We start from the raw sequence: 21,858 nt of genomic DNA, 5'->3' as shown, positions 1-21,858 counted from the left end.
ACTGGCCACACGTTCTGTGTCCACATGTCCGTGTGGCCCGTTGGTAGATTCACACCAGCTACCCAGACTGAGTGGCAGGGCCTCTGCATCTGTGTTTTCTGACTCGGGTGTCACCAGGACGTGGGCGGGCGGGGGGCAGGCTGCTCAGTGTGCCGGCTCCTTCCCGGGGGTCCCTCGGCTTGGAAGGCCAAGCTGGGCTCTGGGTCATTTTGTTACATGTCCCTGTGGTCCAGGCACCTGCTCACCTCTGACCTCAGGGCAGAGGAACAATGGTAACCAGGCTCACCTTTGGCTCTGGGAGACCCTCCCTGTGTCTCAGGCCTGCGGGCACTTCTCACCCAAGTCCTGTCGGCCGATGAGGAAGCAGAGGGTCAGGGTGGGTCCCTGCACGTCCCCAGGATTCGGAGCTCAGACAGCCCCACCCCGGTGCCCGCTTTCTCTCAGCATTGTTGCGACGCAAGGCCCCGCACTGCGCTAGTCACACATGGTCGGCACTCTCCGCTGTGGCCACAGTTGCGCAGCCATCGCTGCAGCCAGTTCTGCAGGCTTTCTTGCAGAAGGAGACCCTGTCCGGTCAGCAGTCAGCACCCCCGCCCTGCCCCTGGCCCGTGCTTTATCTCCGGATGTGCGTCTTCTGGGCGTCTCATAGGAGTGGAACCACACAGAAGTGACCCATGTGTCCGGCCTCTCTCTGAACGCTTGTCCTCTAGGCTCATCCAGGCCGAGGCAGGAGGGTGCGCCACTCCTTTTGGGGCCGACGTGGTGGGACACTGCCTGCTCGTTCACTGCTGGCGGGCCTGGCTGTCTGCACCTTTCTGCTGTGAGCGGCGCTGCCGTGAGCACGCATGTCTGAGTTGGGCACGCGCCCCAGAGCGGAATTGTCCGCTTACAGGGAACTGTGGCAGAGTGCCTGAGGTGCCAAAGTATTCTCTAAAGCAGCGCCTATACACCGCCCCTGACCTGGGTCTCCCTTCGATGGACCTTCCAGGCGCGACCGTCGGAAGTGTGCGGCCTGCCAGGCACTGTGCCCTGGCGCACAGGCGGGCATATGGGTGGGGTGGTGCCAGGCTGTGGGGGGAGTAGCTGGCGTGTGTTTGCCCGGATCTGTGCCTCCATCAGCCCTCTAGAGGATTTCAACACCCACACTAGGAATAAAAAAAAATTATTAATGAGCTTGGCGCGGTTGCCATGGGAACCTGTTGCTAATGAATCTCTGGGGTTTCCTTTTACCTCCGCAGAGCAGCACCAGGCCCGAGGACGACACGTTTCAGGTTGCCATGGCAACGCCTGTCACTAATCCCCAGCCGGGCTCCTGGTTTACCGGCCTGGCCCGAGTTACATAAAGCGATTTAGCACGCCGCCCAGGGCTGCTCCAGGCCTGGCGACCCCGGGGCTCCTCAGCCGGTTTGCCTGTGACCAGGGCATCCCCGCCGCTGGGCGTCCTACCTCCTTCCACAGGCCACACCTTGGGCTCCCCAGATTCAGGAATTGGAGGCGCCAGAGCCCATGGAGTGTGGCTTTTTGTTGGAAAGACAAGCCCTGAGGGTTGCTTTTTTGCTCAGTCCAGCGTGTGTGGTGCCCGGGGCAGGGGTGAGATGGAGGCTAGCACCAGCAGGGGCTCAGTGCCCGCAGGGACCAGTGGGTGGAGCGCTTGGGGCAGGAGCTGGCGCATTCCCGGGCGGCCTGGGGCCTCTGTCGCTGGCCTGCAGCTGTCGTGTTCCTGTGGGGCCGCTGTGTGTGTGTCTGTCCCGGTCTTTTCTTATAAGGATGTGGTCTGTGTTAGGGTCCAACCCGGTGACCTCATTTTACCCTCTGTACCCCTTTACAGGCACCATCTGCAAACACAACACAGCCGCGTACTGAGGTCCAGGGCTTGAGCCACTCAGCCCATGGCACCTCCCCAGAGCTGTTGGATCCGAGGGTTGTCCCCTGGAGTCTGTGGCTACCTGGGCCTGTCGCACAGTGGCCCTCTGACCACATGCTCCTGCCCTGCTCCTTGAAGTCGTCGAGCAGATAGGTTAATGCCCGGGGTGACCTCAGCTCTGCGTAGAGCCAAGAGTCGTGGGCCACCAACACCCACTACCCCGCAGTGCCCTGGGCGTGCGGGGCCCCGCTCCTCTGTGTGGCCGCTGAGGTCTTAGTCCAGCCCGTCCAGCAGCATCAGGCTTCCCTCTGGAAGACTGTCTTCTCATCCCGGTGGAGACACCGACCAGAGGCAGAAGGGCTGGACAGCCCTGCCTCCTCATGGCCAGAGTGTCCAGGCAGAGACATTGCGTGAATGGCTTGTGAAGCGGTGTCTGCAGGGGGCTCCATAGGTCCTCCCCGCCCCCCGGTGGGGCAGGGCAGAGGCAGGCTGGGCGGTGTTTGTGATCAGACACCAGTGTCCACTCTGGCCATCTGGGCCCCATGGGTCGGCCCCCCAGGCCCTCTCTCTCTCTCAGTGGCTGTGGCCAGAGGTATGGCCAGACTTGTGTCTGCTGACTCTTTGTGGCTGGGATTTGTGACTTGGCGGGTGACAGGTCCAAGCTGCCCCTACGCCCAGCCAGTGGCTTCCTCTATAAGCTGCTAGAGTAGGCCCATCTCAGCCACCGTCCCCCAGAGTCGTGGTCCATGGGGGGGTGTCAGTGCAGGGGTCAGAACAGGGCCCCCAGGACAGCTGACACCCCGGGAAGCATCTCCTCCCAGCCTGGGGCAGTCCCAGATTGCGGCTGTGTAGGGGGCCCTGTTGGGGAGGGGCTCTCGGGGGGCCCCCCTGCGTTGCTGATTCAGCCCTCCCAGTGCCCGATGAGCCACCCTCTCCCATCTGTGCCGTGGTCCTGAATCATCTCCCCATGCCCCCCAGAGGTGGCATCCTCTGGACCAGCTTGATGGCCTGTGGGCTGACCCGTGGTGGAGCAGGCATTCTCCAGCCGGAATTCAGGGATGAGCCTCCAGCTCGTTGACGCCTGGAATTCCCCCACCAAGTGCTCACTTAGGGCTGTGCCCTGTTCCAGGCCGACCCCCGGCCCCTGGGAGTGAGAGGGCAGGAAGCTGGGGGAGGCTGGGCCCTGGAGCCAGGAAAGGGAGTGTTGTAGCCCCATGGGGCCCAGGCCAGTGCCCGAGGGTGGACATCCTTGCCCAGCACACACGGAGGCCTCTCCTGGGGCGGGGGGAGTTGGGAGGGCATTCCCAGTGCCACCCCTGCCCCCGCCATTGATGCCTGTGGGGGTTCCCAGCTTCCTCAGAGCCTCTTGGGAGGCTCCAGCAGAGCGTGTGACTCTACGGTGGGCTGGGGTCCTGGCCCCACTCTGAGCCTGCTGGCTTGGGGAGGCCCCCGCCGGGCCCCAGGAGGGGCAGAGCAGGCTGTGCCGTGCTCGAACTTGACCTTGACCTCTGCGTGCCGACCCTGCAGACCCACACTGGGAAGTCTGGGGCTCCAGGAGGAGGCCGGGGTGTTTCTTGCGCGTTTGAAATACGGCTGGCCTGCCTGCTGGTGGGAGCGAACGATGTTTTAATTCCTAATTTAGACTGTTTATCTGCAGAGCTCTGGAGGCCGGGCGAGGAGAGTCAGTGCCCCCCCGCGCCCCTCCCAGGCGCCTCCCACCTCCACCGTGCTCCAGCTGCCTGGTGGGCACTGCTGGGGGCTCGCCTCCGGACCCCCAGCCCTGCCAGCCCCGTGGTGGCCTCCTGGATGGGCATCTCTGGGCCGCCAGCTGGCTGCCACCCGCCCTCCACAGGGGGCGGCCCCCTCCCCACGCCTTCCGAGCCTTTCTCTGGGCCAGCACAGTGTGGAATCTGAAGCTGGGTAGACTCAGCTGTGGCCTGGTCTGAGTTTTACCTTAAAAGAGGGACTGGAGAAGGCAGGGAGGCTCGGGGGGTGGGGGGAGAGCCTGGTGGGAAAAACAGGCCTGCATCGGCCCCCTGCAGGTCCCCCGCCTCATTAACGACCAACTCAGGATCAATGTCACCTCTCCCACTTTAATTAGAAAATACGCCTCACTCTAGCCATAATGGTCTGGCTGAGGTCGGGCTGGATTCCTGGTTGCCATGCCGACTGGGTACGCCCTGTTTTGCTGCCCCTTCCTGAACGTCCTCTGGAGGGAGCTGGGCAGGGCGTCAGCAGGCCAGAACCCTCTGCTGGCTGGGACCCTCGTCAGCACCCGCGTCTGTGTGAACTTGTGTATTTCATCTTTATCCCCTGGTGCCCCCTTGCCTTTGGGGCGACATGCTCGGAACTGATGGCCAGGAGGGAACTGGGCTGAGTGTAGCCCTCACGCCACAAGAGGCAGCGTTTGGTCACTCTGGGGGCCTGTGGAGCTGTGTGAGCGTGTTTGGGGTGTCAGGCATCCCGGGGGCCCCCAGGGGGTATGAAGGTGAGGCCCAACCTGGGAGGCTGGTGGCAGCTTTCCTTGGCAGAGCCACCTGGGCTGGGGGGGCCAGTCCTGGCCAGCTGGAGGATTTGCAGACCCCACAACGCCCCTCCGGGGAGCAAGCCCCCCTCAACTCATCTGCTGGCCCAGGCCCAGGTCCACCATATCTGGAGCCAACCGCCAAACCCTCACCTCCTGATCCTTGGCCACATGGAAGCGTCTAGAAATGGGGGCAGGGGTCTGAAACGTGTCTTCAGTGAGTGCAAAGGACACCCCCCACAGGGACTTCTGCACCCCTGGGTTCTGCCAGGCCACCCTCGAGCTGCCTCTCCTGCAGCGGGGCCTGGGCCACCTACCCTAGGCAGCACATGTGCTGGTGGAGAAAGCCCAAGAATGGGAGCAGCAGGGGGCTTGTGCTGGAGCCCGGGGTTCCCTAATTAAAGGATTCATTATGGTGCCTGGGGTCCTTGGCACGGGCTTCCTGCAGCCCCAGAGACAAACGTCTGCCTTCAGCCTGCAGGCAGCCTTGTGGGGCAGGTGGGGGCCAGGCGGCCGGGGGTCTCTGCCCTAGGAGGTCCATCGGTGGGAAGGGTGGGCTTTGTTCCTCAGAGAGGGTCCTGCTGAGCCCCGAGTGACCCCCAGTCAGGGCCTTGTGGGGCAGAGGTGCATCCGGCCCGGCCAGCCAGCCCAGGGGTGGTTCCCTCAGGCCTTGACAGATGCAGGAAGGGGGGATCTGGGGACACATCGGGTGGGCCCCCCTGGCCAGCACTGGGTGTGGGAACCATGTTTGTGTGGCCAGAGGTGCTTTGGTCCCCTGGGGGTGTTGGGGTGTGTCCATTGGAACCCAGGGGGACCTGGGGAGGCACTGGCTTCGGACTGGGGTTTCTTAAAGCGGGCCCAGGAGGAAGGCCCCTGGGGGTGGGGCCTGGGGTGTCCAGCAGGGCAGGGAGGGGACATCCTTCTGAGGCTGGGAGCCCTGGCATGGTTGGGCACCCAGACCCTGTTCTGCCGCCTCTGAAACAGGTTCCCGAACCCCAGGGCCTGATGGATTGAGGCCCCAGGAGGTCTCTGCAATGGGCCTCTGTTCTGCTGTTTATCTTCTTGGAGTTTAAGTTGAAGAAATTTAGAAATCGTTCTTTAGTCATTAATTTAGAACAATAATAAACTCATTAGGTGTTGCCATAGCATTTTCTTTCATGAAAAACGTCTGTATTTTCCAAACCATAAAAATTCAGCTGGAAAAGGGGCATTGTGGGGTTTTGCCAGTCTCTCGCCCTGGCCTGATAGAAGAGCTGGAGACAGCAGGGCCCTTGGGCACCAGTGAGGATGGGGTGGGTCCTGCCCTCTGCCAGGACCGCCAGCCTGGAACAGCGGCACTCACCTGCTGGAGAATGCTCCAGGCTCCCCCTGGGGAGGGGGTGCCGCTGGGGTCCCCGCTTTGCAGATGAGATAGTGCTCCTGGACCCTGACCGCCTGCCCTGGCCCATTTGCTCAGCCTGCTTGGAGGCTGGGCCTGAAGTCTGCTGGTCACCCTGGCCCTGTGGGGCCTGCACCCCAGGGGGCATGTGCTTTGAGGAGCTGGGAGCCCGGGAAACCCAGGTGTAAATTCAGCTTCTGTCCGTGGCCAAGGTGGGGAGTGGACGGTCTCCCTCCCAGAGGGAGTACCAGCGAGTGACTCCTCCATGAGGGCCCGCGTCTGGGCCGGGCTGGACTCAAGGGGAGAGCTGGACGGGTCCCAGAGCCCTGGGAGGGACGTCACGGCTCTGGCCAGGCCGTTGGGGCCCCTTCCCCACGAGGGGCACAGCGAGGGTGGACAGCCTGCCACACTGGCGAGGGGAGAGGCACCCTATTGTTAGTTTAAAAAAATGACTCAGATCGTTCGCAGAAGCCTTCCTTTTCCTGCCAGTTTCCAAGAATCCTGCTCCGGCATAATGGATCGAGTTATTAGAGGATCGATGCAAAGGCAGGCAGCTGGAGGGGAGCCAGCATGGCTGCGAGCTCCCCAGGGCCCAGGGCTGCGGGCAGGGGGCTGCCGGGCGGGTGGCGGCCAGGAGAGGTGCCCTCCCGCAGCAGCGGGCCCGCAGGTCCCTACCGTCCGCCTGGTCCATGCATGTCCTGATCACGCCGCCGTTCATTCGTGACTCGGGACAGGACGCAGTTGTGCGCACAGGCCGAACTCCTAGCCATGCATGATCTGAGGCCCTGTGAGTGGGTGACTCCCATGTGCAGTGTGGCCCTACTGTGTGCACTGGTGTACCTACCAAGGGAAGACTCCTGTGTGCAGGGTACCCCAAGGGGCTGTCCTTATGCTGCGGGGGGAGGGCAAGCAGTGCTCTGAGAAGGTCCGGCAGCCTGGGCTCTGCACCTGGGTCCTGTCCACACCTGGCTGGGGCTCCCACGCTTCGGGGGCTCCCTGGTGGCCATGCTGGGGGTGCCGCCCCGGGGCCGTGCCGCTGCCCCTCTGGTCATGGGAAGTGCCCCACTTGTCGGCTCCCCATGCGGTGTTCTCCCCATCCTGCAAATCGGCTGCATAATGGCTCAGCTGGGCTCTCAGCTTAAAGAATTTCAGCCCATTAAGCGCAAATTCTGTGTCATTCGAAATGTTTGTGCCGGCCGCCCCTCTGTTGCTGTTGAGCACGCACCACACGGAGCTCTAATTAGCATCTGATGGAACCTGAGGCGCCTCTGGAGTGTCTCCCTCCCTTGTCCTGGGCTTGGGGGTCGTGGGCAGAGCACATGCGTGTGTTTTGGACACTCCCTGGCCCTCACCCACCTGTGGGGGCCTTTTCCTGGAAGCTCCAAGGGCCCAGCTCTGTGCTGCCTGCCCAGGTTGGGTCTCTGTTGGGTCTGGGGGCCCGTACCTGCCGGGCTGGCGGCTGGCCGCCCCAGCCACCCGCCGCGCGGGGAGCCTGCTTCTGCGTGTGTGAGCCCAGCTGCTGAGACTTCCTGTGGGACGTGGCACCGGGAAGGGGCGGGGAGGGGGTGAGACAGAGCCACACCAGAGACGGCGGCGGGCTGGCTGCTCCGGGAGGGCGGGGTCTGCGCTGGGGCAGCGGGAGGCAGGGGACCCCGGGGGCCATCGGGCCACATCGGATTCCCAGAGAGCGTGGGACCAGGGGCACAGGGTGAGTGTCCCCTGGGACCGGCCAAGCCTGGCTTCCCTGTGGCCTGGCAGGCAATGTGCCCTGAGTCTCGGTTTATCTATCAGGTAAACTGCAGTGCCGGGAAGAACATGGGACCCCCCCACACACAGGGGAGTCACCAGTGTCCAGCTGTACATCTGTCTGGGCAGCCAGACCCCTCTCCCCCGAGCCACTCCCCCCAAGCCTCTTCACCCAACTGACGAGCTCATGCGACAGGGCACTGGGGCCATGCCTGCCCCTAGGGAGTCCTAGCCCGGGTAAGGCAGGACCGAGCTGGGGGCAGGAAGGGTCCCCCAGGACCTGGTGGCACTTGGGTGTGTTTGCACGGGGTGGCGTGACAGCACCACAGGCGAGGCAGCTCAAACAGCAGATGTTTGTTTCCTCAACAGATGTTTATTCCCCCCAGTCCTGCAGACTGGACGTCCGCAGTCAGGGCTGGTCTCTCCTGGGGCCGCTCTGTGTCCTCACGTGCCCCCCACAGTGTATGTCCGAGTCCCGATCCCCTGCTTTCACAAGGCATTAGAGCCCGCCCTAACCTCTCACTTGACCTTCAGCACTTCTTTAAAGGCCTGTCTCCAGATGCACTCACATCCGAGGTCCTGAGGGTAGGGCTTCAGCATAAGGACTTGGAGGGACACAGTTCAGTCCACACCTGGGAGGACGTGCTCATCGGAGGGGCGGGCAGGGGGCCCCGGCCCGAGCCAGAGCGTGATTCTTGCACTTGAGGAAGGTGTGGCCCTGGGCCATGGCCTAGGCTGCGCTCCAACCTACCCGCTCCGCACTCCGGGCAGTGGGGCACCACCAGCCCTGAACTTTGGGCAGGACATCCGAGCGGCATCAATGCTGAAATGTCAGGGGCGCTGCCTGTGGTGAGGGGGGGAGCGGCAGCCATGGGGGTGTGGGAGACAGCGGTCCAGGGACACGAGTCCAGGGCCAGCGAGCTTCACCTTGAAACTGGTGTCCTGAGTGTCTGGGCTGTCCTTTGAAACTGGCATCCTGGGTGTCTGGGCCGTCCTTTTAAAATGTCACTGCTGCTATTAACACAGGCAGGGCCGAGGTTGTACCCGGCCAGAGGGCCTCGGGGGTGCTGAGGGACCTGGGGGGAGTGAGTGCGGCTGCCCAGACCTTTCAGAGGGCTGGGGCCTGGGGCCTAGTGCCTGGCTCAGCTCAGCAGTGTGGGCAGGGGGTCTGCTTGGGTGCAGGGGTCCCATCCTTGGGGTCTGCGAAGAGGAGACGAGGGGCTCCTGCAGGCCTTGAACTTGCTGCCCAACTGGGAGCTTCCTTCTCCCGGCCCCAGTGTGACATCTGTAAGGGGGGGTGGCGTCCGAATGCGTGGCTTCCTGCCCCCCAGATGGGCAGAGTCCTTCCAGAGGCTCCTTGGCAGCCCCGGGGGCGGGCCCTAGGCTGTCCACACCCCCAGGCGGGGGGAGTTGGGGTGGGCAGAGGAAGAAGGATGCTCAGGCTGGAGAAGCCAGTGGTTCCAGAGGTGGGATCAGCACAGGGGTAAGCCCCAAGGCCCTGAGAGGCTGAGGCTCTCCCGCGGTGGCCTGGGGGTTCTCCGGTGCGGGGTGGTTGGGTCTAGGGCACACCTCAGGAGGGGTGCCAGAGAGGAGGCCTGGACCCTCTCCAGGCAGAGGGCCCCATCCCCCGGTGGATTCATCACTGTGGGAGCCCCATCCCTGATGGGGTCCCACCCCCTGTGCAGGATCTTTCTTGAGAAGCCCACGGGGGCCTGAGGCGGCTCTGTTCTGGAGGGCGGGGGTCACCTTAGCTCTCGGTGCCTGTGACTCATCTGGAAGGTTCTGGACACTGCCTCTGTTTCCCTCGGGACAGCCCCTTCCTGGGGCCCCTGCTTGGCAGGGCTGCTGCTGCATCCTGGGGGCTGGCAGAGTGGAGGCGCTCGACCCCTGAGGCTGGGCTCCCGGAACCTGCCTGGGGCGTCAAAACACCTGTGTGGGCCCCCAGCTGCTGTCCCCACCCCGAGGAAGGGCTCTGTCTTTACCCAGTGCCTGGGGGACTGATGAGGAAAGGGTGTGGCTCCTCTGGTGGAGGCTGGACTCTGGGGTCCCTGACCTTATTCTTGAGCTGCCCTTCTGCTTTCCCCCACCCTAGGAGGGGGCCCGGCTGAGTCAGCCCTCGGGGTGGGGAGGCCTGACTGCACAGGGATGCGCCGGGTGCTGTGGGAGGGCAGGCTGCCCCTGGCAGGCGGGCGGGCGGGCGAGGCTTGGCCTTTCTCCATCTGTTTAATAAATGCCCGGTTGCCCAGCAACACTCATAGGGAAGCTGGGTTGCAGGGAGCCACCCACGTAGGGTGAGGGCAAGGGGACAGTACCCCTTGCGAGTTGCCGGCCCATGTGCCTCCCATCGGGGTGACTCGGTCTCTCCTGTGCAGAGATGTACATGCACGTGTAAGCCTGTTCCCACCACAGTGGCTGTGTGTCCCAGGTGTGAGCTGGGCCTTACTAACACACACAAGAGCTTGAGACCAGGTGTGCAAAGGCCTGAAGAACTCCCCGCCTGGGCCCTGGCACTTGGGGGACGCGGGTCTGGGCGCAGGGGGAGGCCCTGCGGGGGGCCCCAGGTGTGCTCACCCCAGTCTCCTGTGGGAAGGAGCCGGCTGCAGCCAGCCTTCTGCAGACCCCGGGCCCCTTCTCTGGGGACAGCCTGCCGGCTGTGGGGGGCGGGGCGGGCCGCTCCAGGCTGCGTTCCCATGGAAGGAGCGAGCATTCCCCCGGGGTCGCTAATTCAGGCCGCGGGCAGCTGTGCAGTGGCGCGGAGGCGGTTATTTCTGGCCTGGAGAATTCCTGCCCAGAATGGGCCCCATGCTGGGCAGTCATCTTCCCAAGGGGCCCCTCCTGGCCCTGTGCCACCTTGCCCTCCAAGGTCCAGGGCTGTGAGGAGTCCCCCAAGATTGGCAGAAGTGTGGCTGGAAGGAGGCCTCACCTGGGAAGGCTGGGCCTTCCCACCTGGGCCCAGGACAGAGCCAGCCGGGGCGGACCGTTCCGAGCCCTCCGCTGCTCCCTGCGGGAGCCAAGACGGAGCTGTGACAGAGAGCTCCGTCAGGAAAGCTGGAAATAAGGGAGGGGAATAAAGAAGGCTGGAAGGCTGGGGGACGGCTTGGGTGGCTTCACTTGCAGGCAGGAACATTCCTGGGCGGGGGCTATGGGCCACCAAGTGACTGGCGGTATCTCCACGAGGCTCCGTGGCCTACACATGCCGGCTTCTTGCGGGCGTGGTGATCGGCGGTGGAGACCAGGCACTTTTTCACTCAGTTATACCTTGAAAAACATCCCAAATCAAGCTCGCTCTTAGGAGCTGAAGGGAACCGTTAGCACTCTTCCTGATGAGAACAGTTTTCTGAACTGGGTGCTGGTGCCAGGAACCGTGGGCATGTGGTGTGGTTCTTTGGTGTCCTGCAGTCCTGGGCGGGGGTCTTCCTCCCGAGAAAGAGGAGTGCCAGGCCCCTCTCAAGACCACCTGCAAGATGCACACGTGGCAGTGTGCACAAGCGTGTGTGTGTGCAAGAGTGCCTGTGCACATGATGGCGTGTGTGTGCGCGAGTGCATGTGTGTGATGGCGTGTGTGTGCGCGAGGGGGTGTGTGTGCATGACGTGTGTGCGTGGTGGTGTGTTTGGTGGACAGAGGTGTGAGCATGTGTGTGCACAGACAGTCTTGCTTGGGTGCACACTGGGGTATGGACGGCTCGCAGGAACAGGCAGAGCACAGACGCGCACGTGCCTGGCATGTGTGTGCCAGGGGCACAGGCTCGCTCGTGCAGGGGTCTGGCTGCCCACTCCCGGCCCTGCCTGGCTGGAGGCGAGGGGCTGCCTCTGCTCCTGTCCCCCTCCTCGGTGGCACACAGGTGTGGACTGCCAGCGTGATAACGGCGCTCTCCTGATGAGCTGAGAACTCTCACAGGCGGGGGCGGGGGGGGGGGGGCTTCTGTGCCCCAAACTGCTCAGACCATGTTGCCTTTAAGACCCAGGGTCTGGGCGCCGGCCCACATCCTGCAGCCCCAGTTCGCAGGGGACTGGGGGAGGGGTGTGGGGCAGACTAGGGTCAGAGCCGGCTTCCAGGGAGCCTCTAGACTCAGCTCAGGAAGCCTTTCAGGGCCGCCGGCACAGGGAGGGGCTCTGAGGACACAAAGTTGGGTCCAGGGGGAGAAAGAACGTTCCAGCAGCCTCAGCCGGCTGCCTGTGGGGCGATGAGCGCCCATCACCGGGCTGGGTGGGGAGTGGGCTCGCAGGCCCCCAGGCGTCCGGGGACACGCTCTCCCTGGGACAGCCCAGCACCCCCAGTACCCCCCTCGTGACCTTGAGCCTCGCTGAGAACAAACAGCTCCATGTTTGGCTGGCTCTCGCTCCCCACCCGGCCGGCGGCCGACCGAGCAGACTGAGTGAGTCATATGGGCCCGGGCCGGGGCGGGGGCAGGGAGACCGGCCCCGTGCAGCGGGGTCTGAGCGGGTAGTGGGGGAGGCCAGTGGGCGCCATCCGGGCGCGGGGATAGGGAGAGACCGCAGGTGCCCGCGGTTGGCTCCTGATCCAGACCCCCGCCCCGTGTGCCCACAGCAGGTCCCCAGGACGGAGCAGGAAGGAAACGGGGTACTGCCGCACCCCTGACGGCCAGGACACGTCCCGCCACCCTGATGTTGGGTGAGCGCGTCCAGGGAGCTCTAGACAGATGGGCAGACCTGTGGCTCCAAGGGGCACAGGTGACCTGTGGGGACTGGTGGCCACTTGTCCCCACAAACGTGGACAACCGGGCAACTTGGAGCTGCCCACAGAAGATGGCGCCCTGCCACGTGCAGAGCCGCTGGGGGCAGGGAGGGGCCAGCGGGGCCTTTTTCTAACTTCACGTAAGCCTGCCTGCGCCCACCAGAGGCCGAAACCACACACCCAGCTCCTCCCTGGTCTCGGGTCCCCTTCCTGCCCGCCCCACTTCTCAGACAGCAACAGGATCCTCTGGGCCCACCCCCTCCCCCAGTTAAAACTTATGGAGCCTTCCTGTGGGGGAGACTGGGGGCAGCCCCTCCACAGCCCCCTACACCTGTCAGCAGCTTGTTGCCTTGGCGACAGCCTGGGGGAAAGAGTGGCTTCCTAAAATCATGGTTTCCAGTGGCGTCCTCCCCTGAGAGGCCCCCCAGACAACCCCCCTTGCTCTTCCCTGGCATCAGGACAGCCGTGCTCAAGCCCCACTCTGGGAGCCCCGTGGGCACCGTGTGCTCCTGCACTTTGTGGGGTTTCTCTCACCTCCCCCGCGTGACGTCTCCTGACGGCAGTGAGCTCGGGTCCCGGGCAGCCGGCTTTGCCCTTTGCAGTGTCCTTGCGCGTGGACCTTTGCTCCCCCTAGGCCCCAGGTCAGAGCCCCTCCATGCTGGATCACCACACCCTTGGAGACAGGCCCTGCCCCCGTGTCCCTGCTGGCAGTGGCCTGGGCACCCCTTGGGAAAGGGGGCATTTGGCCTGGTGCGGCTGAGGGGTGTAGCTACATAAATGTCTGGGTCCCCTTGAGGGGATCCCTGACCAAGGTTCCATTTTCAGCCTCCCAGCCTTGGCCACACCGGCCTTTCTCTGTCTGCAGCCCCGTGTGAGTGAGCACGTGCTGGGGGACCCACTCTGTCCCTCTGCCTGGAGGCCCCCAAGTCTATAGAGCATCCCACTCCTGGCTGGGCCCTGTCACCACAGTGGGAACCTTCATTAATGAATTACCTTGCTAATTAATTAATTATCCAAGAGTGCCTGTGGAAGAGGCATCTCCAGCCTCCAGGGAAGGTACATCTGCCTGGGGTTGGGGGGGCAGGCGCTGAATGGGGGCTGCAGGTGAGGCCAGACCCCCAAGGAAGGGGCCAGAGCGCTTGCTTTCAGGGGTCTGTCTCTGCCTAGACCCTCTGGCTGCAAGTGGAGGCTGGCAGCCGAAAACTGGGCTGAAACTCACCCCACCCCAGGGGCAGGTGGGTCTACACAGGCCTCCGTCCACACCTTCTGCCTTCTCAGTGCTGCAGGGGGTCAGCCCCTGGCTCCCACGCTGCTGCATGCCAGAGCCTTGCCCCTGCCAGGGCCCTGAGACCAGGGAGAAGACCCCTACCTGAGGGTCCAGCCCAAATCCCTGGAGGTGTGGGCGTCACTCACAGAGGGGAGGATCGGGGCCTTGAGGCCATGGAGAGCAGGTCTGGGGGCCTGGAGTCTTGGACCCTGCTGGAACCTGAAGGCACACAAGGGGCCAGGCCCGGCTCTGGGGGTATCCATGCCGAAGCCAGGGTTGATGCCATGTAGCATGGCCTGAGTGCCACGTGTGTGGCTGCTGCCCAGCCCTTGAAGGGCACGACCCGTGCCCAGGGGCCCGGCTCTCATTTGGTGAGGCTCAGCCCCTGCCTGGTGGGTGTCACTGTACCCCCAGCCCATCTCACCCACACCCCCGAGCTGCTGAGGCCCTGGGAGCCATCACTGGATACCCCGCCCAGCCCAGCCCCTCCCACCGGCCACACTGGCCTGCCCGAGGGAGGCTCATTTCAAATGGCATCTTCCAAGGTGAAGTTCAGGTACTGTAATACAGTCAGCACTTTTATAGCGAACGGTTTAGCAGCATTTAGTTCATTCATGGCCTGACCGACCACCACACCTGCCTAATTCTGGAGGTTTACCTCACCCCAAAGGGACCCCGCCCCCTCTGCCAGCCCCTGGCACCCAGTGGGTCACTGCCTATGGATCTGCCAGTTCAGCACGTCTCGTAAACTAGATGGGATTGTACTAATGTGGCCCCAGTGTCTGGCCTCCCCCGCGTCATGTGTTCAGGCTTGTCGGTGCGTGGCGGCAGGTGGTGTTGCTCCACTCCTTTCCATGGCCCAGTAACAGTCCGGTGCTTGGGTGGACTACGTGCTGCCCGTCCATTTATCTGGTGCACGTTGGGGTTGTCCCCGGTTTTCGGGTGCTGTGAATGCATGTATGAGCATGTGCTAAGTCACTTCAGTTGTGCCCAACTCTTTGCGACCCCATGAACTGTAGCCCACCAGGCTCCTCTCTCTGTCCATGGAGCTCTCCAGGCAAGAACGCTGGAGTGGGTTGTCGTGCCCTCCTCCAGGGGATCTTCCTGACCCACGGATCAAAACCACATCTCCTGCAACATCTGCATTGCAGGCAGATTCTTTACCACTGAGCCACCAGGAAAACCCTGAATGCGTGTGTGTGTATGTATTAAGCTCCGGGTTTTGGGTCTTTTGGTGTGACCCTGGGCTGTGTGGGGACTCAGGTTAACACTCTGAGGAATTTCCAGACAGCAGCTCTTCATCTTTCTGCTTCCTGGGGGTCCGGAGTGGGGGCTGCACTTGGACAATGTCTGTGGGTCCTGCCAGGAGCCCTCTGAGTTCCTTGTGGAGCTGGTGGTCCACAGACGGTGCTGCTGGCCAGCTTAGTCTCACCAGCATGCCAGCCCCTGGGTGGGGGCCACACTCATGGTGTGTGAGCCACCAGTCCTTCCGCGGGGACCCTGCCAGGGTGAGGCTGGCGAGGGAGGCCCCCCTTGTTAGTGACGTGTGTCTGCTCGGATGCCGGCGAGAGAGGAGGCTGCTCTGTCTGTGGCAACCTTGGGAGGTGCTGGTCACCAGCTGGGGGGCTGGGCAGGAGGCCTGTGGGCTCTGGCTGCCCCAGAAACACTGGGCTAGGTGTGTCTGCTTGGGTGGGTGGCTGGGGAGCCAGGAGTGGGGACCCCTCCCCAGCCTCACTTAGCCACCAGCCCTTGTGGACTGCGGTGTCCGCACTTCCTAACACCCCAGCTTGGTCACTGCACCAGCGATGTGGCTCCAACGACGCTTACGTTGTGTGTGGATCAGACTTCCCACATGGGCCCAGCCCTCTTGCCTGCCTGCTGGTGCGCCTGCACACGCGTTCTCTGTAACGGGGTTGCCCTGTTCCCCACCGCAGACTTTTCCCACTCAGCCACACAGGACATGTTTGGAGCAGCTCACGCACCCGTCCGTGGTATCAGGATCACAGACACTGCTGTCGGGTGGGGCTTGGCCCCCTGCACCCGGACCGAGGACGTCAGGGTGCCTCACCGCCGTAGCGGGTCCTGGAACGGAGCACTTGGTTCTGGACACTGTGCTGCGCGGCTAGGGGTGGGCCCTGGGGTCTCCGTGCTGCCCTGAGCCCTGCCCACGGGATCTCTAGCGGACTCTGGGGAGGCGCGCTCCCTCCCAGGCCTCAGGGCCCAGGTCGTTCTTCCGCAGGGCAGGGCTTCCTCCTCCATGAATAAACATGTGCTTTTCTTCTCCAGCAAATAGGAAGCGCAAGGTGAGTGCTCCGGGACTGGAGGAGACAGAGATGAAGGCCGGCTGCGTGGGCGTCGTGCAGCTACGGGAGGGGCAGGCGCAGAGCCTCGGGAAACGGGCGGCCCCGGGGCAGGGAGGGGTTTCCCACCAGGGGCCGCCCACAGGCGATGCGTCTGTGGGCAGGTCCAGAGCCCCAGTAGCAGCCTGGTGTCCACCCTTCAAGCTCGTCTTCAGCCGTCCATCTTCCTGCCCATTGGGGCAGCTCTTCCACACCAAATGGGACGGCCCGATGCTGGACCCTGGGGGTGGGGTTTGGAGGCCCGGCCTTCTCCCGCTCCCCACCGCTGCAGGACAGCCTTGAGGGCTTCCCTACAGGGGTCTTCCTGCTAGGGGTCACAGTCAGCTAGGGCCTGCTCTTGCATCTGTGTGGCCTGGACCCTGGCTTACTGGAAGGAAAGGGTCCAGGGGCTGTCGTGGGTACCGGGCAGGCAGCAGGGAGGAAGTGGTTCTGGCGTGAGCAAGAGTGGCCTGGCCTGGGTGGTGGCCTTGGCCATGGTGAGGAGGGCACAGATGCTGACCCGGATGTCTGGCGTGGGCAGCTCTGGGCCACCCCACCAAGGGTTCCTTTTCCTGGTGCTGGAGCCCCTTTGCCTGGGCATGTGGACGTTCATGCAGGACAGTTGTGGGCTGGACCTAAGAGGGTGAGTGAGCCCAGCAGATTGCTCTGGGGGCAGCCAGCTCAGGCCTTTTCATCCTCCTGGGAGCTTTGCATCTCTGTCCATGTGATATCAACGTGGCCTGTGGGGTCAGGGTTTGACCCCACATAGCAGTCACACCCGGGGACCCCGCCCCACAGCCCTCAAGCCCTGTGTTCCCCGTCAGTTTGTGCCTTTAGGATCTGGAGCCGGGTCTCTGGGTGAGGATGCCCAGTTCTGCTGTCTGACCCCTGGTGATGGTGTCCCTCATCCTGACCCTCCCCCACAGACCCTGCCCTACATCCTCAGGTCCTTGGGAGGGGGGGCATGGTGTCCCCTCCCTCCGCATGTCCCAGGCGGCAATCAAGGGGCCCGTTCATCAGGATGAGGGACAGGTTGGGGGCGTCTGGGTGACCGTCCTCATCTGAAAAGTAGATAACATCACCACTGCTGTACAGGTGGAGAAACAGGCTAAGAAAATGTGAGAGGTGGGTGGTGGTGGTCAGTCGCTCAGTCCTGTCTGACTCTTGGCAACCCCATGGACTGCAGCGCACCAGACTGCTGTCCATCATCTCCTAGAGCTTGCTCAAACCCTTGTTCATTGAATCAGTGGCGCCATCCATTTATCTCATCCCTGGTCATCCCTTTCTCCTCCTGCCCTAGTCTTTCCCAGCATTAGGGTCTTTTCCAGTGAGTCAGCTCTTCGCCTCAGGTGGCCAAAGTATTGGAGCTTCAGCCTCAGCATCAGTCCTTCCAATGAACCTTCAGGGTTGATTTCCTTTAGGATTGACTGGTATGGTCTGAGGCTAAAGAAGGGTGAGAGGTGGGTGGGGGTCATGAAGAGAACCTGGCAGTCAGGTTCTTGTCCTGACTCGTGGAACCAGCAGGCCTGGGTGGGCTGTGGGCAGCTGCATGATGCTGAGAATTTGGCTCAGGGGTCCAGGACCACATCATCCTGCACCACCCAGGCCTCAGGGACCCCCACCCCGTGCCAGGACCCTGGAGACCGGAGTTCCTGGTGATGGACGTGGTGTGTCAGTACCCCATGGCATGGCTGCTGGCGGGGGGCTGGCCGCCCCTGGCGTGTGCTGATCGAGCCTCTCCTGACCTCCCTGAACCCCAGCTCCCCACCTTGCAGCATCCTAGCACCTTTGGGAGTCACCTTGCTCCCCAGTTGTCTTCCAAGCAGCCCTGGATGTGCTTTTCTTAACTAGCTGGGAGTCTGGGAATGAGAAGGGACATGAAGCTAGACATTCTGAAGTGGCTCCACAGAGCCCAGCCCTGGGTGAGCCCAGCCCCTCAGCCCTGAGCTCCCCAGATGTGGACAGTTCAGCACCATGGACAGCGGCTGCTGTCCACCTTGCCCTCCTCGCCCTCTGGGCCTGTCATTGGGTTTGTGTGGGGTGCTTTGCAGCCGTGGGCTGGGAGACCGTGGAGCCGGCACCAAGAGTCTTCACGACAAGACTTGAGTTCCTGCTCTGCACCGGCGGGGGGAGGCCAGGCCCATGGGCATGGCTGCGGGGGTGGGAAGGTGGTCCCCACCAAGGCTGCAGAGACAGAAAGAAGGGAGGAGCTGGGAGGAGGCTGACGCAGGGCCAGTGGATGCGAGGAGAGCTTCGAGATGGAGTGTGTGACCTGCGGGGTGGGGCGGGGGCAGGTTATGGCACTTGAGGGTGTCCCTGGATGGACCAGATCCCTGCCCCCTCTGCTGACTGGGTCTCCAGGCTTGGCTCTGGGTCCCTCTTCGAGCCTCTCTGAAAACCCATTTCTCATTGCAAGCCCCCAGCCTGGCTGTGGGACAGGCTTCCCCAGGGAGTGTCAGTCCAGGCCCCACCCTGCCCAGGCTGGACAGCAGGGCTCTGTCAGGCCAAGGCTCAGGGTGGGTCCGGGAGCATGGGTCAACAGGCTGGCTGCCTTTCTTTCAGCCTCCAGGCCTGGGCAGAACCTTCCTGGCTGTGGGGTACCCGAAAGACCCATGCCCCCAGCTCCTCTGCATGTGACCAGGCCTCTTGCCGGGCTGGTGCAGCCATCTCTGCCCAGCCACACAGCCTGGCTTCCTTGGACCTACAGTGGAAATTGACTGATTTGTAGAATTTGGTTCAAACCTACAGGATTTTTAATTAAAACCCAGAAAATCCATCTATGTAATTAAGCCTCCAGAAGTCAGCGGCTGTGAGATGAGAGTCCGGTTGGCACCGCCTGTCGTCAGCTGCCCACTGAGGCGTGACTCAGGGATGGCTGGCCTGGGGGGCTGATGGAGCCCCCCTCCAGCGGGTCTCCTCTCTGGACTGGGCCAGGGGCACCCTGTGCATGGAGAGCCCTCCCCGGGCAGGGCGGCTTGTGTCTCCTGGGTGCACTTTGTACAGACACGACTTGCAGGACCCTGGGACCTCGTCCCTCACATGGTGTTTAGGTGGGGGTGGGGCGGGTGTATCATAGGATGGTAACCACCAAGGGATGTGCTTGCGGGTATGGATGGGGGCCATATTGGCCAGGTAGGTCACCCCAGCCACATGGACCATGTGCCTGCTGCTCTCGTGAGTCTGTGCTCATCCCTCAGGGTCTCTGCGGCCATGGAAACTGTCCTGAGCCCCTGGGGTAGGCCACAAGGTTGAGGAAGGCAGACAGGGCCGGCAGGGTCAGGAGAAGCTGAGGTTGAGGGGGTTGTCTATGGTTTGGGAAGGTATTGAGGTAGGACCACAGCCCAGGACCTCAAGCTGGACTGTCTTTACAACTTGCTGGGGACCTGGCTTGAGGCACTGGCGGGGGACTGCGACCCCCAGTTCCAATAGCCCTTCGTGGGTCCTGGTCCAGACCAGCCTGGGGCTCCAGATGCGCACAGAACCGTCGAGCGCCAAGGTCCTCAGCTCTGCCCTATGGCAGCTCCAGGGTCTGGGGTGACCTCAGAGTGAGAGTGGGTGCAGGCCCTGGAGGAATCAGGCTGGTGACATCAGTCTGAGAAGAGGGATGTGATGATGGTGGAAGATGGGAGGGGCTGAGGGCTCAGGGGTGGGCTGGGCCGGGCACCTTGCTGCTCCTGGAGCAGGACGTTCACCACGTGGGAGGCAGGGCCAGCCAGGCAGAAGCCCTTGGGGTAGAGGAAGAGCTAGGGGAATTGGGGCAGGGAAGGGGTGTCGCAGGAGCCCGGTACGCAATCCCCACACCCCTGCTGCCGGGGACGGGCAAACCAAGGGCGCAGGCTGCTCTGCACTGCCTCCCTGCAGGGGTGGGGGTGGGAAGCCTGCAAGACCAAGGGTCCAGCCAGCTCTGGGGAGTATCTGACCATCACCCGCCAGGCCCAGGGCTGCCTGCTCACGGTGGCCCGCCATCGCGGACCTGGGGGCTGGGCCCTCTGAGCTATCTTAGCAGGATGCTGATTTCTGTTTCTCTGCAGCCAGATCACAGCAGAGGCACTTGTTACTGCTGAACCCATTAAGTGTAATTATGGCGCTCTCAGCGGGAACGGGTAATTACATCGGTGGCCCAGTGCCACATTGCAAGGGGCACCGGGGACCAGGGGCTTCAGAGAGGCCACTGTTGGCCCTGTCCCTGCGGGGCGCCAGGGGAGAAGGGTCTGCCCTTTCTCCCAGTGGGGCGGGCTGCCGGCTCCACAAAGGAAGGAGACAGACACAGCCCGGCCTTCTCCTGCCCATCCACCTGAATGAACACACAGGCCCTGAACTTGCTCACGCCTTGTCCCTCCCTGACCCCGGTCACAGCATAGCCTCTGCCAGTGTGTCAGGTGACCTCAGGGTCAGAGACCCTCATAGGTGGGGCCACATGGACCCCAAGCCTAGCACCCACGTGCAGTGGGGCGCAGGGTGGGCAGTCAGGGCCCTGGGGACCGACCCACTTTGCGGAGCCAGGCCCTACTGCTTTGATCACCTCATTGAATTGTGCAATGCGCGCTCCCCCAACTGGTGGACACTGAGAGGGCACAGAGGGGCACCGAGGCTCCAGGGCACACAGCCCGCATGTGCTGCAGGCGGTCTGGCCCCTGTCGTCCTGCCCAGCCCCCTGGGCGCCTGGGGTGGGGCTAGGGGGCCCTGGTACCGAATTTTCCAGGCTGTCTTCCAACAGTGTTTTCCAAGTGCTGACTCTCTCTCTCTTTAGTAGGAGGCCCTTTCCACCCCACAGAGCTCGAGAAGGCTTCCCCGGTCCCCTGCTATCCACCCCAGGGCGGGGCAGGTGGGCAGCCCCACAGGAAGCCTGCCCCGGGGGAGGAGGGGTGGTGGCTATGTGTCCTGGTGGGAGGAGGGTACAAGGAGTGCCCCAGGGCCCTCCCATCTGTGGGACACCTGCCTGCACGCACGGGCTTGGATAAAGCCCCACTGCCCCCGCCGGGTAACCCCCTTCCTCAGGCCTGGCACTGCTGACCCACCACGTGGCTCCCTTATGGAGGAGCGGAGGGGGACCTTGAGGGGTGCACCGTGGCTTCTGTGGAGCCGAGGCGCCACCTGGTGGCCACTCTCAGAATGTGCATCCTCATTGATGTGGCGGGTGGCCTTCCGTCCTGAGGGCCAGCAACCCTGCAGGTGATCAGGTTCACACAGCACGGATTGATACAGCACTGGCTGCTGGCCAGGCGCCCTAATGTCCTGACTGGACACCCTCCTGCCAAAGGGAGAGTCTCCTGGACGGGACCCTTCACTAGCCGACTAACTTGGGGGGTGGTCCTCACTCACCTGACCTTTGTCCGTGTCCCAGCCCCCTTCATCCAGTAGGTCCTCTGGGCCCAGGCACTGAGCTGGGCTAAAGTTCCCATCCCTCTTGCCCCGTGGTCAGGGCAACCTCTGGGGTCACAGGAGGGACTCTTGCAGGGCCACGGAGAGGGTCTTTGAGGCTGCCTTTATGGCACCCGTAACAATCAGTGGGCATTTGTGGTACTTGGGGTCCCAGCTGGACAGCAATGGTGAGCCTGGCCACGGTTTAGGGAGCCTGGTGGAGGGGCCAGTGGCGGGCCCCGCACCTCGGTCCAGGGTCCTGCTGTACACGAGAGGTTGGCAGCGGTGCCCAGAGGCTGGTATTGGGGTCTGTCCCTCACTGCGCAGCTGATGGGCTGGGCACAAAAGGGGGAGATTTTGAGGATGTGGCCCTGTGGCGGCTGGGGGGTGCTGGGGGCTCGTCCTGGGGCTGCTTAACTGCCACGTGGACCCTTAACTCGGCACCTGCCCCACGTGGTTCGAGCACGTCAGCATGCTGGTCATCATGCTCAACTGCGTGACCCTGGGCATGTTCCGGCCCTGCGAGGACGTCGAGTGCCGCTCGGAGCGCTGCGGCATCCTGGAGGTGGGCGGGGTCGGAGGGGCGGGGCCTGGAGGTGGGCGGGGTCGGAGGGCGGAGTTGGGTGCGGGCGGAGCCTAGAGGGAGGGTGGGGGCGGGGCCCATCACCAGCGGCCCGGGCCGT

The 21,858-nt window shown here is 63.3% G+C and overlaps 1 protein-coding gene across 2 annotated transcripts in view; it reads left to right on the top strand.

Moving 5' to 3' along the window:
- Nucleotides 1-21,858, top strand: part of CACNA1H (calcium voltage-gated channel subunit alpha1 H) — a 56,744-nt gene that overhangs the window by 10,013 nt on the left and 24,873 nt on the right. For both annotated transcript variants that reach the window (XM_068967138.1, XM_068967139.1), the window contains exon 2: nucleotides 21,629-21,740. In XM_068967138.1, the coding sequence (XP_068823239.1) occupies nucleotides 21,629-21,740 (112 nt within the window). The remainder of the gene's footprint in view (nucleotides 1-21,628; nucleotides 21,741-21,858) is intronic.

This window comes from Capricornis sumatraensis, chromosome 3 (genome assembly GCF_032405125.1).
Source record: "Capricornis sumatraensis isolate serow.1 chromosome 3, serow.2, whole genome shotgun sequence".
Lineage (NCBI taxonomy): Eukaryota > Metazoa > Chordata > Mammalia > Artiodactyla > Bovidae > Capricornis > Capricornis sumatraensis.
This window is presented reverse-complemented; position numbering and strand designations above follow the sequence as displayed.